Source organism: Corylus avellana, chromosome 6, assembly GCF_965113065.1.
Source record: "Corylus avellana chromosome 6, dhCorAvel1.hap1.2, whole genome shotgun sequence".
Lineage (NCBI taxonomy): Eukaryota > Viridiplantae > Streptophyta > Magnoliopsida > Fagales > Betulaceae > Corylus > Corylus avellana.
In genome coordinates this window covers 24,614,069-24,627,428 of record NC_142495.1, presented here as the reverse complement: position 1 = coordinate 24,627,428, position 13,360 = coordinate 24,614,069, and the positions used below count along the sequence as shown (strand labels likewise).

The 13,360-nt window shown below is 36.5% G+C and overlaps 1 protein-coding gene and 1 pseudogene across 2 annotated transcripts; one reads left to right on the top strand and one right to left on the bottom strand.

Moving 5' to 3' along the window:
- Nucleotides 1-257: 257 nt before the first annotated feature.
- Nucleotides 258-4,347, top strand: LOC132188041 (uncharacterized; annotated as a pseudogene).
- Nucleotides 4,348-4,617: 270 nt separating this feature from the next.
- Nucleotides 4,618-11,401, bottom strand: LOC132186690 (RING/U-box superfamily protein). 2 transcript variants are annotated; one of them, XM_059600700.2, is made up of 8 exons: nucleotides 11,314-11,401; nucleotides 9,724-11,129; nucleotides 8,610-8,728; nucleotides 6,678-7,304; nucleotides 6,255-6,570; nucleotides 5,426-5,591; nucleotides 5,118-5,220; nucleotides 4,618-5,020 (listed from the first exon to the last, which is right to left on the bottom strand). In XM_059600700.2, the coding sequence occupies exons 2-8, from the start codon at nucleotides 10,879-10,881 to the stop codon at nucleotides 4,903-4,905; spliced, it is 2,607 nt and encodes an 868-aa protein (XP_059456683.2). In that variant the 5' UTR covers nucleotides 10,882-11,129; nucleotides 11,314-11,401; the 3' UTR covers nucleotides 4,618-4,902. The 2 variants fall into 2 exon arrangements, with proteins under 2 accessions (XP_059456683.2, XP_059456684.2); XM_059600701.2 differs by having other exon boundaries at nucleotides 9,724-10,919; nucleotides 11,314-11,375.
- Between the last annotated feature and the right edge of the window lie 1,959 nt (nucleotides 11,402-13,360).

The window sequence follows — 13,360 nt, the reverse complement described above, 5'->3', positions numbered from 1 at the left end:
CCATGATAATATGAAGCGAGAAGCCGGAAGAATATGAAAATAGAGCGGCAGAGAAGTTATACTAAATAATAGAGAAACCAAAGTCATCTCGTAGTGTACTAAAGCCAGCAGGCCCAGCATGCACCAACTAATAGACCTGCTCTCTCTCTGTGGCTTTGGCATTTAACAATCGTTTGGTTTGTGGCAGTGATGATGAAGATTTCAACGAGACTGAGAATTCGAAGGACTTGGGTGATAGAAAAAAAGCAAAGAAGAAAATGCTAAGGTTGTTTAAGCACAAGTCAGAGAAATCCTGGGAGAGATTGGAGTTCAAGTTCTCAGATGTTCGGGTTTTTCAGGTCTCTCTCTCTCTCTCTCTCTCTCTCCACAAGCCCCATTGTCGGATTTAACGTTCTATTATGTTTTAATGCCTGTTTTTCTTGTTGATTTTTCATTTTTCATTATAATGAGCAATTGGGATGCCTTGAGTTCTTGTCATGCACACATGCAAATTAATAAGCTGAGTTGAGTTGAGTTGGAGAAACAACCCAATTTGGAGGAAACTTTAATGTTTTGTATTGTATCCATGCAATTGCAGGTGCCGAAAGGATGGGATAAGCTTTTTGTGTCTATTGTTTCTGTGGAAACAGGAAGAACCATAACCAAGTCGGGGAAGGCATCTGTAAGGAATGGAACTTGTCAATGGGAAGAGGGTTTTTCAGAATCTATTTGGATTTCACCACATGATGCTTCCAAAGATAATGAAAAATGCCTTGTTAAACTCGTGGTTGCCAAGGTCTGATGCCTACATCATATCACTTACTCACCAAGCTTTCTTTATTGTTATTGACCAATATACTAAACTTCTACTGCCATTATTATTTGTAGGGATCAGCTAGATTTGGTATACTTGGAGAGGCTACAACAAATTTGGCCAACCACATCACGTTAGGAACCTCTGTTCCTGTTTCATTACCACTCAAAAAATGTGAACATGGGACAATCTTACAAGTATGTTCAAAATAAGTCTTTTTCTGCAATAGAGAGAGAGAGAGAGAGAGAGAGAAATTAAGTCTTTTTTTTTTTTACTTACCAAACAGCATATTAGATATTGCACTAGTCAGCTGCTGATTCTTTGATTCTGATCAAGTTCTTGACTTTAACCCCTATCTAAAGCAAGCCTTTTGGTCTCTTCACTGGATTGCAGATTAAAATTCAATGCCTAACACCAAGAACAAAGCTTAGGTAATGTGGTCCAGAGAGAATCTTTATGCCCTTTTTGACATGCTGTTAGTTCTTTAATTTTTTTTGTTTTCTTTTAAAGGGATGAGCAATTTAAAGACGCAAAGTCATACATGGAGGAGATGAATGTTGACTACAATGACATAGATAATAAATCAGATGTGTCTGATAGTGCCTTCAGCAGGAGTGTTGGACTATCATCTATTCAAAACTTGGACAGCACATATTTTTCAGGAGAAATTTGTGGCAGGGTATGTTATTACCTTGTTATCACAATGAGTTGCATTCCTGTTGTGTGTAGATATTCAATTGTTAGCTTTTTTGTCTTATTCAATCAGAACATGACTGTATCCTCATTTCTTTCCATTAATACTACCGAGTGTTCATCTCTATTTGTTTCAAGAGTTTTAACATTTCATTTTTGAGCATTCAATGACTGGGGTTTCTTTTCTGATCAGATTCTAAAATGTTGCTACTCTTTGTTATTACAAACATTGTCCATGAAACTAGCTGTGACTGACAAAATCTGAAAATCTTCTCTTGTTGCTACAGGAAATAAGTTTCTCAGCATTGACTTCATATGGTAGATTTGACTCCATGGGGGGTTCCATTGACACAGAAATAGTTTCCACTCGAAATAATTTAAATGGGGTTACAAACAATTATCTGAGTGGCAAACAAGATTCAACCAGCTCTGAAGATGGCTGTGGTTCTTATTCTTTTAGTCGCGCTTCAAGATCAAATAACTCATCCTTTACTTCAAGGTTCTCTGGCTCAGGAAACCATCTCCATAAACAAAGTGAAGACTTTGGTGAAGATTCACATGGCAGTGCCACATCACTGCCGCAGAATTCTGCTTCAACTAAAGACCTTCTGGATGCTGCAGAAGTTACAATTGACTTACTTCGGGCTGAAGCTCGGATGTGGAAACAAAATGCTCGAAAGCTAATGATTGATTTGGAAAGATTGCGGAAGGAATTTTCTGATCAGTCAGATAATCGGGCAAGTCTTGAAGTGGAGCTTGCAGCTTCACATACTAAATGTGATACCTTGAAGCAAGAAATTGAGCAACTAAAAGTCTTATTGGAGGACTCAAAGGTGAAACAAAATTCCTCTGAACTTGAAAACTTAGATCATATTCAAAAGGCACTAAAAGATGAGCTCAAGTATCAGAAAGATTTAAATGCCACATTATCCTTGCAACTAAGGAAAACTCAAGAATCAAATGTTGAGCTCGTTTCTGTTCTTCATGAGCTGGAAGATACCCTAGAACAGCAGAAACAGGTGATCGATAATCTTTCAATGGCCAAGTTAGGTTATGAAGATATAGAAAAGCATAGCCATGAATATCAAGGCAATTCAAACAAGCATGTTTTAGCCAATGAGATCAGAAAGGTCTCTTCTGAATCAAATCTACAAGTTGGTGCTGTTGAATACATAGTACATGATCTTTAGAAAGGAATTGGAGAGGACAACGGGATTTCAGAGCTTCAGTTCCAACTGTTGCAGGAATCACAAAAGAATTTGGAAAGTACCATCCAGATTCTGGAGAAATGCGTGGAGGAGAAGGACCATGAGATAGAGACCGAACGAGGTTTCAAGACTCAAATTCTAATGGAGTGTGAGGCAGAATGGAGAGGTAGATTAACTGAAAAGGAGGAAGAAATCATCGATTTGAAAGCAAAATTATCTGAAGCTCTTGATTCTCAAAGTTCAAGGGAAATGGAGTTTGCAGGTGGATGTGATTCTGCTCTTATCAAAGAAATCGAGGCTTCGAAGCAGGTGCAAGAGCTCAAAACATATTGCGGTGAGCTTTCGGATGAGAACTCAAAATTTCAATTTAAGCTCATGGAATCAAGGGAGGATCTTCAGACATCTGCCGCCTCTTCTAATTCTTCATTAGGTGAGGATCCACACTATGATCTTTCTCCCACCTCTGAATCTGAAGAAAGCCAATTGAAATTTCAAACATGTAAGCCTGAAGAGGAACTGGAGAAGGAAATTTTTATCAATGAAGTTTCTGCCAACCACTTAGAGATTCAATGTACAGATTTCTGGAAGAAGTGTGCAGACCTGGAGCATCAGCTGCATGCTTTCAAGGACAAACATGTACCAGATGGTGTGAACATGGAATTAGTATCTGAAGTGACAAACCTAAGTAAGAAACTGCTGGAAAAAACTTTTGAGGCCGAGAAGCTCAAGGCTGACAGCATGATGAAGGAAACTCAGATTACTAATCTTCAGGAAGAGAAAAGCCAGGTTGAAGAAGTTATAAACAAATTTTTGGGTGATTTGCATAATGATTTGATGGTGGTTAATGGCAGTATGGATTTCCAGGATACAGCTAGCAAGATTCTTGAAAGGATATTAGCGGAAATAGAAAATGACAGACATGACTTGGAAGTCCACTTGTCTGAACTAGAAGTGGAAAATGTGGAGTTATCAGAACGAATATTTGGCTTGGAAGCTGTGTTGAGATGTGTTACTGATGAGAAGGAGGCAAATCGTCTGGTAAATCAAAAATTAGAATCTCATGCCATTAGTCTCAAGGATGAAATTAGAAGATTGGAAACTCAACTAGAGGAACAAAAAGTTGATATGAAACAGAAGTTGCAAAACATGCAGAACAGGTGGTTAGAAGCACAAGAAGAGCATGTGAAATTAGTGAATCCAAGTTCACAATTAACGACTGGAGGTCTTAGTGAAGAATCTTCTTCACTTCAGAAATCAAATGGAGAGCTAAGGAAGAAAAACTGGGAATTACATAAGCATTGTACAGTCTTGGAAGCAGAACAATTGGAATCACACAAGGTTTTTTCTCATGTGTTAAATGAAGTTGAAGCTTTAGAAGAAAAAATTTCTTTAATGCAAGAAGAAGTTGCCTCAAAGGGAAAGGCCATAACTTCAGAACTAGATGTACTTCTCCTTGGAAACCAAAGGCATAAAGAGAAGATTGTTCTCGAAAAGAGCCTGTTAAATCGAATCTACTTGGAGAAAACAGTTGAAGTTGAGGACTTGAAAAGACAGGTTGCACAATTCACTGAACAGATATCTCTAGAAAAGAAGAGAAAAGCTTTAGAAGTTGCACATGAAGTTTGTTGGGTTTTGAATTGCCAAATTCAGTGACAAAATACATTTATCTGCGTTACCAAAACCTCATATGCGTTAATACAAAATACCATAACAAAAATAAGCAAAAACACCACCTAATTTGTTTTTACCAAAACCTCATATGCGTTAAAACAAAAGATCCTCTAGAAATGAGGTATAGAAAGGACTCTGTAGATTGATTGATAATCATATAGGTGATAGAAAGATATTTTAACACTTGAAACTGGCAGTTGTCTGCTAAGAACTGGATGATTTTCCAAAACAAGTAGTAGAAGTGGGAGGACATAAAAAAGAATCATAGACATTTTATTTACGCAAGAATGATGAATCAACAGTGCCATTTGTTATTCCAATTATACAATGCATGATGTTCCATATATAATCAGAAAAACAATGGCAACTATTGAACACTTCTATTCTACATACAAGAAGAACCTCATGAGCTTCGATTCGATCCAAGGGATCTGACGTTTGCTCCCCTCAGATCTCATGGCTCACTCTAAACATAATTTTGTTCTTTCTCTTCTTCTTCCTCTTTTTTTTTTTTTTTGCCTTTTAAAACCTTTCTTTTTACAGTATGGAGTAAGCTCGGATCACCTCCACAATTGGCGCCCGACACAATGGGCATTTTCCTCCACCACGAACCAACTCATTTGCGCATTTTGAGCAAGTGCACATGTGTCCGCATCTGCAAAAAGTTCGAAGTTTTTCAGGGAAACCAGCACCCCTAAAAAAGAAATGCTAATAATTGTTCAAAACATAGTCACAAATATATGTAAACATACCTGTACAAGAGTGAATCAATATGGCTATCACAACAAACACAGCAAGTCCCTTTCCTCACATGACCCCATTTAGACCCATCTTCTGATGTCTCAGCACCCAAGCCTGTAACATAAATTGCGTCTTTGAGGTCAATTATATGATGGTATCAAAGAAAATCTACAATGAAGGAAACTTGAATGGGAGGGGAGCTGCATTTACATTCTGTTCCCCAAAATACAAAAGAAAAAAAAAAGAACAAAAAAGCAAAAGCATTTTTATTTAAAACAGAGTAGAAAAATTATGAGTGACATTGAAAACGTCAATAAACCTTTTTCACCAGCTGATCGATTCAGAGCCGCAGAGACTTCCTGTCTAACAGAGCGCTGCAACTCTAGTTGCATATCCATGCAGGCTTCCAACATCCTTTGCATGTGGCTCATTCCTTGCTGAAGTCTTGTCATGTCTGATCTCAGATCATTAATCATCTCCCATTCCTGATTCGAATCACTATCCACATTAAGTGCAAACTTAAAAGGCCGACATAATATATGATACCAGAGATAGTCACATTCACAGATTTGGACACCATAAGAGAAATTATAATGATAGCCCAATTCCCATTTATGTTAATCATCAGTAGAACAGGTCTTAATTAGCACTGAAAATAAGACCTACATTCCATTATATATTATGAGTAGCTCGTATGAAATCTCAGCAGTCACACCTTTGAATTTTTAATTATTTCAATTCACATGAATTTTTTATTATTTCAAATTATCAATACAACTTAAAGCTAATGCGGATATCCCATATTAAACTGCACAAAAATCTTCCGTATCAATTCACATGAGGTCATTTCAGAAAATAGCAGCACCACCACATATGATTGTGACAAAATATTGAGATGAACTTAATAATAATATTCTTGATATCACTGTTCCAATCATTTCGTGACTCCATATCTGGTATGGTTTATACCTTCTCAAGGTATGTAAAACATGCCATTTTAATCATGAAATTGTAATGCTTGCTTCAACATGTCCTAAAATTATAAAATAAATTAACAAATGCCTAACATGAAACTTGAAGGGAAAATTTGAGGTTATTAGTAATAGTAATATTTAGTTCCACAATTTGTAGAATGAAAGATGGCTCACAATTTCTGAACGATGCATGCTATGACGAGACCAGCCAGTGTGATGTAAGTCCTGGTGCCAAAGTGGCTGTGGTGGGGGCACTGGTGGAGATGGTAGCACCAGTGAAGGTCTGTTAATGGCATCACGTTGATCATCATTCTGTTCATCCCTCTGTTGCTCCTGATCCTGCTCATCAGGTGAAGCAGGAGTTGGTGTAGGCAAGGTTCTATGCAAATCCCAGTCAATTGGAGCATGACCCTGCCTTTCCACATATGACTGTATTAATTGGTCCAAACTTTCGCGGAAACCACTACGAAGAAGATTAGAGACACTTCTCCTACAACATGATGAGGGGAAAAATCATAATATGAAAGTCAAAAGCAAAGGTCCAACATCCATGTGCATCTTATCACACATAAAGCCTTCTGAAAAAAGATCAAATACCTGCTCAAAAGTTCCCTGAGTTCCATACTGTACACATTATCATCATCAGGTGGATGAAATCTATTGAATCTTCTAACAGGAACCGCACGACGATTTCTTGGAGGCGCAGAAGGCCCCTCTGACCAATTTTCAACAGACTCCCGAGAGCCATCCTCATGCCAAACCCCCTGGGCTCCTTGTGGATGTCCCTCTTCTCCATTTACGTTCCTTGAAGTTTCCTGGGGCCAATCATTGACTGAATTATCCTGCCAATTTGCATCCATATCTTCAATATTGCCATCTCTCCACCCATTAAATTGATCATAGGTTGTCTGCTGCCAGTTTCCTCTCTCATCTTCAGGAATTTGTTCCTGCCAATCCCCTCCTTGATTAGAAGTTTCTTGCCAAGTTATATTCTCAACGGCTCCGTTGGTTTCCAAGCTCCCCATTTGATCAGGCAACTGATTGCCATCACTTTCTGGACTCCTAAACAGTGGTTGTTCATGATTTTCATGTTGGACATCCAGTGAAGCATTTGTTTGAGTCCGATCAGTTCTAGAATCACTGATGTTATTGTTAGATGTGGTATCAGAATGGCTGCCTGCTTGGCCACGAACAATAGTTTCTAATCTGGAGCGGAACCCTTCCCTAAATGAGAAAACAGGCTTGTCATTACGCCAAGCAATTAACAATTACAGCAATTCCATTTGTGTTTCAACAACAATCATTAATTTCCCATACTTTCTAAAATAAAGGGCAACAAACACATCATTTTAAATACACTCTAGGGAAAATAATCCAACAATTTATTAGATCAATTAAAGAAAGTCCAGGGGCAAGCCCAACATGAACCCTATATAGATAAGCTTTATATTTCTAATGAGTGTACAGTAGACATCTGTTCATCTAAAGGGCAATATTTAGAGAACATACACAAAAGAGACTGCATATAACAGCTGATAAGAAAATGTGTAAGCATGAGCCACACGTGCAATAGAGCAAATGAGAGAGAAAGAGATAAGAGACATAGGGAGTACTCATGTGAGTGTCAATGTAATGGACTGGGCTGAAGGTTTTCAAAAGACGAATGATTCCACAATTATCCTCCTCATTTCAACTTTAAGATATGAGAAGATACCAGCAAGCTTATTATCCAACAGAGTCATAATTTACTTTTGACCACTATAGTGGTAAACTCATCAGTAGCTCAAGTGGTGTACAGTTGGATCATAGTTGGTGCAACAAAAATGAATTTAAAGCCATGCCATTTTACAGATGAATGTATTCTATCATTCCTCACCTTTCTTTCTCTCTTTTTTTCAAAAAAAAAAAAAAGAATAGTGGCAATAAGTACACTAACATATCCTGAGAAAAAGAAAGAACTGCTCTGCCTTAGACCAACGAAGAACATTTCACTCTTCCCCTCACTGACAAACAATATTTCCATGTGGCATATTAAGAGTATTTCATTCTACTAAAAGGATAAATAAATATATATACATAGTTTTCTGTATTAGCACATGAATTTTCCAAGCCCAGGTAGTGCATATCATCTTTTATAAAAACAATTAAACAATATAAGATATTAGTTCCATAAAGGAATTAAAAGTCCATTCCAAAGTACTAGAATATTTATCTTTTCATAAACCTTGTTTTACACATATTCAACAAGGGATCAAGCAGACAGAAGAACAATGAATGGCTGACCAAACTGCTCAAGTATAACAACAAAGATTTGACAAGATATTCTCATTGTTTTAGACCATGTAAATTCTGCCTCAATCCTCTTCCAAGAGTACGAGGCTACTAAAACAAAGCCAGGTAATGAATACACAATAGGATATCTAAAGCATCTAACGTGATCAGTTCCCAAAAAAAAAAAAAAAAAAAACAGTGAAAGAACAATTTAGAACAACCATTAAGGAGTATGGAACGAATAAAAAGAATGTGTACCTTAAACCAGAGACAGTATGTCGTTGTCTTAACTGAACTAACTCACTTGCTGCCATAGAAGGCGGTCTCTCATCTTCAACAGGTCTTTCATTTCGCAAGAATCTACCTCTGAGTAATGACTGGAAGATATGACTGCATTAGAAGTCAAACCATGGCTATATCGGCAAGTAAAACATCCTAATGTTGTATAACAAATCTTCATATCACCCAATATGGTTTAAGCTTACCTCAATGGAAATGTTTAGCTTAACTATCATGTACCCACAACACGTAATCAAAATCTAGGCCACTATTAGCATAATATTATTTACCAAAAATCTTTATAAATATTTATACATGAAAAGAAAACAACAATCTTAAACTAGTAAATAACAACAGGGTCAATCAATGGGAACTGATTCCCATATTAATATATAATATCATTTACATCAAATTTAGAAAGTTACATAAAATCTGAATCTATTTACAGTCAAATTAAGACTTAACACAGGTATAGCAAGATTTAGGCTTCTCTCAACAATATATAGTACACCAATATAATTCTAATTAATTATCAACCAAATCGAACAAATGTGATTTTCTAGGACTGGAAAAACCACCTTAAAGAGAGGGGTATTCTAGGTTCAGGCTTTTTAAAGACGAAAACTACATAGAAATTCCGCTAATACTAAAAGAATATGCTTACATCCTACTGAGAAAAAATATTTTATTTAAGGGAGAAAATTGGTGAAGCACAAAAAAGAAAGCACATTCCACTAGTAGGTTCTACCTATACTGCAAGGCAGAACTTTGGAAGTAACCTACATACAATACATTTCTTGGGCAAAGGAGGAAGTGAACCTTCAGAAAATAATTTATTAAACCAAAAACCTAAATATCATTGCAACATAGGTACACAGCTACATGATACACCATCGAAATTTATTCTAAAAATTAAATTTGTAAACATTATGCAGATCTAATTCCAAATCAACTACTTTTGCCAATTTTTAAGAATATAAACTGTAAATTTCAGGTTGATGCGTAAAATGTAACATATCCATCATTACATGGCAGTAAATTGGTAGACTTGGAATTACAAAATCTAAAACAACCTTCAGGATAAGCAACTGACCTGAATGCGGTTACGATGAGCAAAATCAGAGACAGCCCGATGCTCCAACAAACCCTGAAGTTCCCTCTGTCTTTCTCTCTCAATTCTGACAAGCAAATCAAGCAGAGCTTGTCTTCCACGCAACCTCAACATGTCCCGGCGAATATGCTCAGGTTGGCCTTCATCATGGTCAGCCACCAACCCATCACGAACGCGATCCGCCTGAGAACCAAGTCCAGTGGGCTGATCTTCCCTCCGGCTCCCACGAGCTCCTCTCTGCTGACTTGTCATTTGTACCCACTCCCTAACAATTCTCACCCTTTCACGTTCTGTTTCCCCAAGCCATTCTGCTCTGGGACTATTATTTCTTTGACTAACATTTGTCGCATGATCACTAATGCCACTCTCCATCCAGCCACGAACTATCTGCCTTACTCTCTCCCTCTCAACATCGCCAAGATCAGGAGATTGCTCCCTACTAGACCTGTTAGTATCCACACGTTCATTCTGCGACCCCATCTGATCATGAGCCCAACTCCCAAACTCGTTTTCACTCTCACTCACATCACCCAAACTCCCCTGATTCTCACTCTCCCGACTATCCGACAAGTTTGTACTGGACTCATTCGTATTAGACTCAACACTCCTTTGCTGCCTCAATCTCTCCCTCACCCTTTCACGGGCCCGATTCAATAAATGATCATCCTCCAACTCCCGCCACATTTGCATAATCGCAGATGCCTGAGTGCTTGGCCTCTCCACAGCCCCCTGCCGCCTCGAGGTTGGGGACTGCGACTCCCTCAAAAACGACGAGTCCAGCATCGAAACTGTGTGCAAACCCGCAAGTGCCATCAACTCCGATTCACGATTCCTCCTCTCAATCGTGGTGATCATCTCCTGCGCCTGCCGGGCAGCCCACCTACTCAAAATACGAGAGTGGCGACGCCGTGCAGCCGAGGACTCTGCCAAATCATCACCCTCTAAATCGGACCTCCTTCTCCTCCGAACTAGCTGTTCACCTTCATCGTCCTCATCATCCGGTGTGCGCGTGGAGCTACAGGAAGCGAATGACATACAATCATCCAAGTGCCCACGCATAAATTCCTCCAATCCCCGCTCAAAATCGGAGCAGGCATCGGTGGATTCAGGTTTCTGTTGCAGCGGTTGAAAATCGGTCATCTTCACCCAATCCCCACACTCAACAACCTCCAATCCCTCTAGCAATGCAACCCAATACAAAGAACCGTTAACCCTCCATTTCGAAGCCTAAAAGCATATAACTTTGCGGCTAAGCCCACCCATTCAATCTTTAAATTAAAAACAAGACCGAAAACGAAAACCTAATTTTGATTCTCAGACTCATAAAATGACAAAAACAGTATTATGCCCTAATCACAATGAAATTCACAGCCCCATACATACACCACCTGATAAACAATTACAAAGTCAAAATCAAAATATTCAAACCGAAAAGCTCTATAACAATATCAAGATACAACATTCAATTGGATCAATTTGGAATGAAAAAAAAAAAAAAAGATAAAGCTTGAACGAATTTGAAAAATTAGGGCAAAAAATGGGGGATTGAAATTGTTGGAGAAGGAGACGTACCTTTGAAGCTCGTATATGTGTGTGTTTGTTTCTCGTCAAGGTGTGAGAAGAAAAAAAAAAACAAAAAAGCCCTAAGCTTCTCTGAACGAGAGAAAATGTGAAAATGGTGAAAGAGTGAAACAGAAAATTTGTTGAAGATGCAGAAGAGAGAGATCAAAGACGAGAATGATACGAGAATTTATATATTACAGAGAGAGAGAGAGAGAAAGCGAGAGCTTTAATTTTTATTTATTTAAATAATTAAATCTCATTTTTTATGAAGCGAGAGGAAGCGGGTCTAAAGGGCAGAGAGAGAGAGAGAGAGAGAGTGTGTGTGAGAGAAAGAGAAAGAGATGATCTACTGTGGGTTAACACGTAGTCGCTTTGCAAATAATAATTTGGATTATGACACGTCATATCATAAGCACAGCCATTTTCAACAATTACCTGTTTAAAACCTTTGGTGCTCCTAATTCGATGCTTTCATTTCTATTATATATAATAATTATAATAATAGTAATATCAATCATTGGGACATATAAGTCAAGATTAGAAACAAATATAAGCTTACTTCAATTTTTTTTTTTTTGTCTTTAAAAAAATATTAATAAATAACTTAAAATACAAAAACACTCCAAAAAAAATAATAATTAAAATTGTTTTTACCTTGATTAGAAATTTCTTTAAAATTTTTTTTAAAAAAATAACATAGTAAAAAGTAAAGTTTTTTTTTTAAAAAAAAAAAGGACAATTTTAATTCGCTTTCTTGATAACAAGTATTATTTAAAGCTCTTTTTTTTTCTTCACCTTTTAAAGGAGACCTAATATATAAATGCCTATTGCCTCAAGTATTATTGTTGCCTCATTAAAGTGGTTAAAATAATTAATATCTAGATCATAAAATTGTTGAAGCCATTTGTGAATATGTTTGGGAGTTAATGAAGAAGGAGAATAACACCCTTTTTAGGGTATGTTTAGAATTACGATTTTAAAAAATTAAATTTAAAAATAGAGATTTTAAGATGTGCGATTTGAAAACGTAATTTTTAAAACACAGTTAAATATTTGGCAAAATCATGATTTGCTCTTTAAAATTGCAATTTAGCATTTAAAATTGTGCTTTTTTTTTTAACCAACAAAAAAAAAAAAAAAAACTCTTTACCTGTGATTTGAAAACGCAAAAAATCGCAACGCAATCCCAAACAATCAATTTTCTGTGATTTAGTTTAAAATTGTATTTTTTGTGTAGTAAAATCGCAATGCTAAGCCCATCCTTAATCTTTATATCATATCAAAAAAAATTTTTAAAACCTAAAATAAAAAATAAAAATTAATTAATTAATTAAAAAAAAACACTTTTAGAAATCATTGTCAAATATCTCCTGCTTTTTATAAAGTTTTCCCCACGGCTGAACGAGAAACATTAACCCAAATAAGTCATAAAAGGTATTTTTGTTTCTTAGAGCTAATAATAATGTTGATTTGTTTTGTCAATATAAAAATAAATAACATACAAACTCATTTATTTATTTTTTGAAAAAATTTCAATCTCATTGAAGAAGGATCACGAACATAACGCTCTTACATCATAGAGCGAAAAGCTCTGAAAAATCATAGTCGAAGCTATGAGGTTACAAATCATAAATGCTTACATAAAAATCAAACATTTAAGACATATCTATGACATCAATATCTGTTAACCTATGACTATTTTTTAGTTGTAACACCAGATCTATTCCAAACAGAATCAACTCAATGTATAGGTAACTCATCTTCTTCGCTCTAAAAACAGATTATATCCACAACCTAAAGCTATGTTAAACTCATTTTTTTTATTAAAACAAAAGGAATGTTAAAATTAAGAAGTGCCAAAGAGGAGGCTAGTCGTGATCTCTTGCAAACAATTTGGTGTCGGTGCATATAATTTATAATTTGTAATGGGCCAATAGGGATATTACAACAATAATAAATAAGAAGACTAATTATGAATAATGTCATAATCAATTAATCATACCACCATGGAACCTAATTTTAGGTGAGAAACTCATTTCCAACTTATTTATCATTT

Coding starts and splice junctions, on each gene's coding strand:
- LOC132186690 (XM_059600700.2), bottom strand. CDS start 10,881: ATGACCGATTTTCAACCGCTGCAACAGAAACCTGAATCCACCGATGCC. Junction 5,592..6,254: donor GCATGCATCGTTCAGAAATT/GTGAGCCATCTT, acceptor GATTCGAATCAG/GAATGGGAGATGATTAATGA. Junction 5,221..5,425: donor TCGATCAGCTGGTGAAAAAG/GTTTATTGACGT, acceptor TTTATGTTACAG/GCTTGGGTGCTGAGACATCA.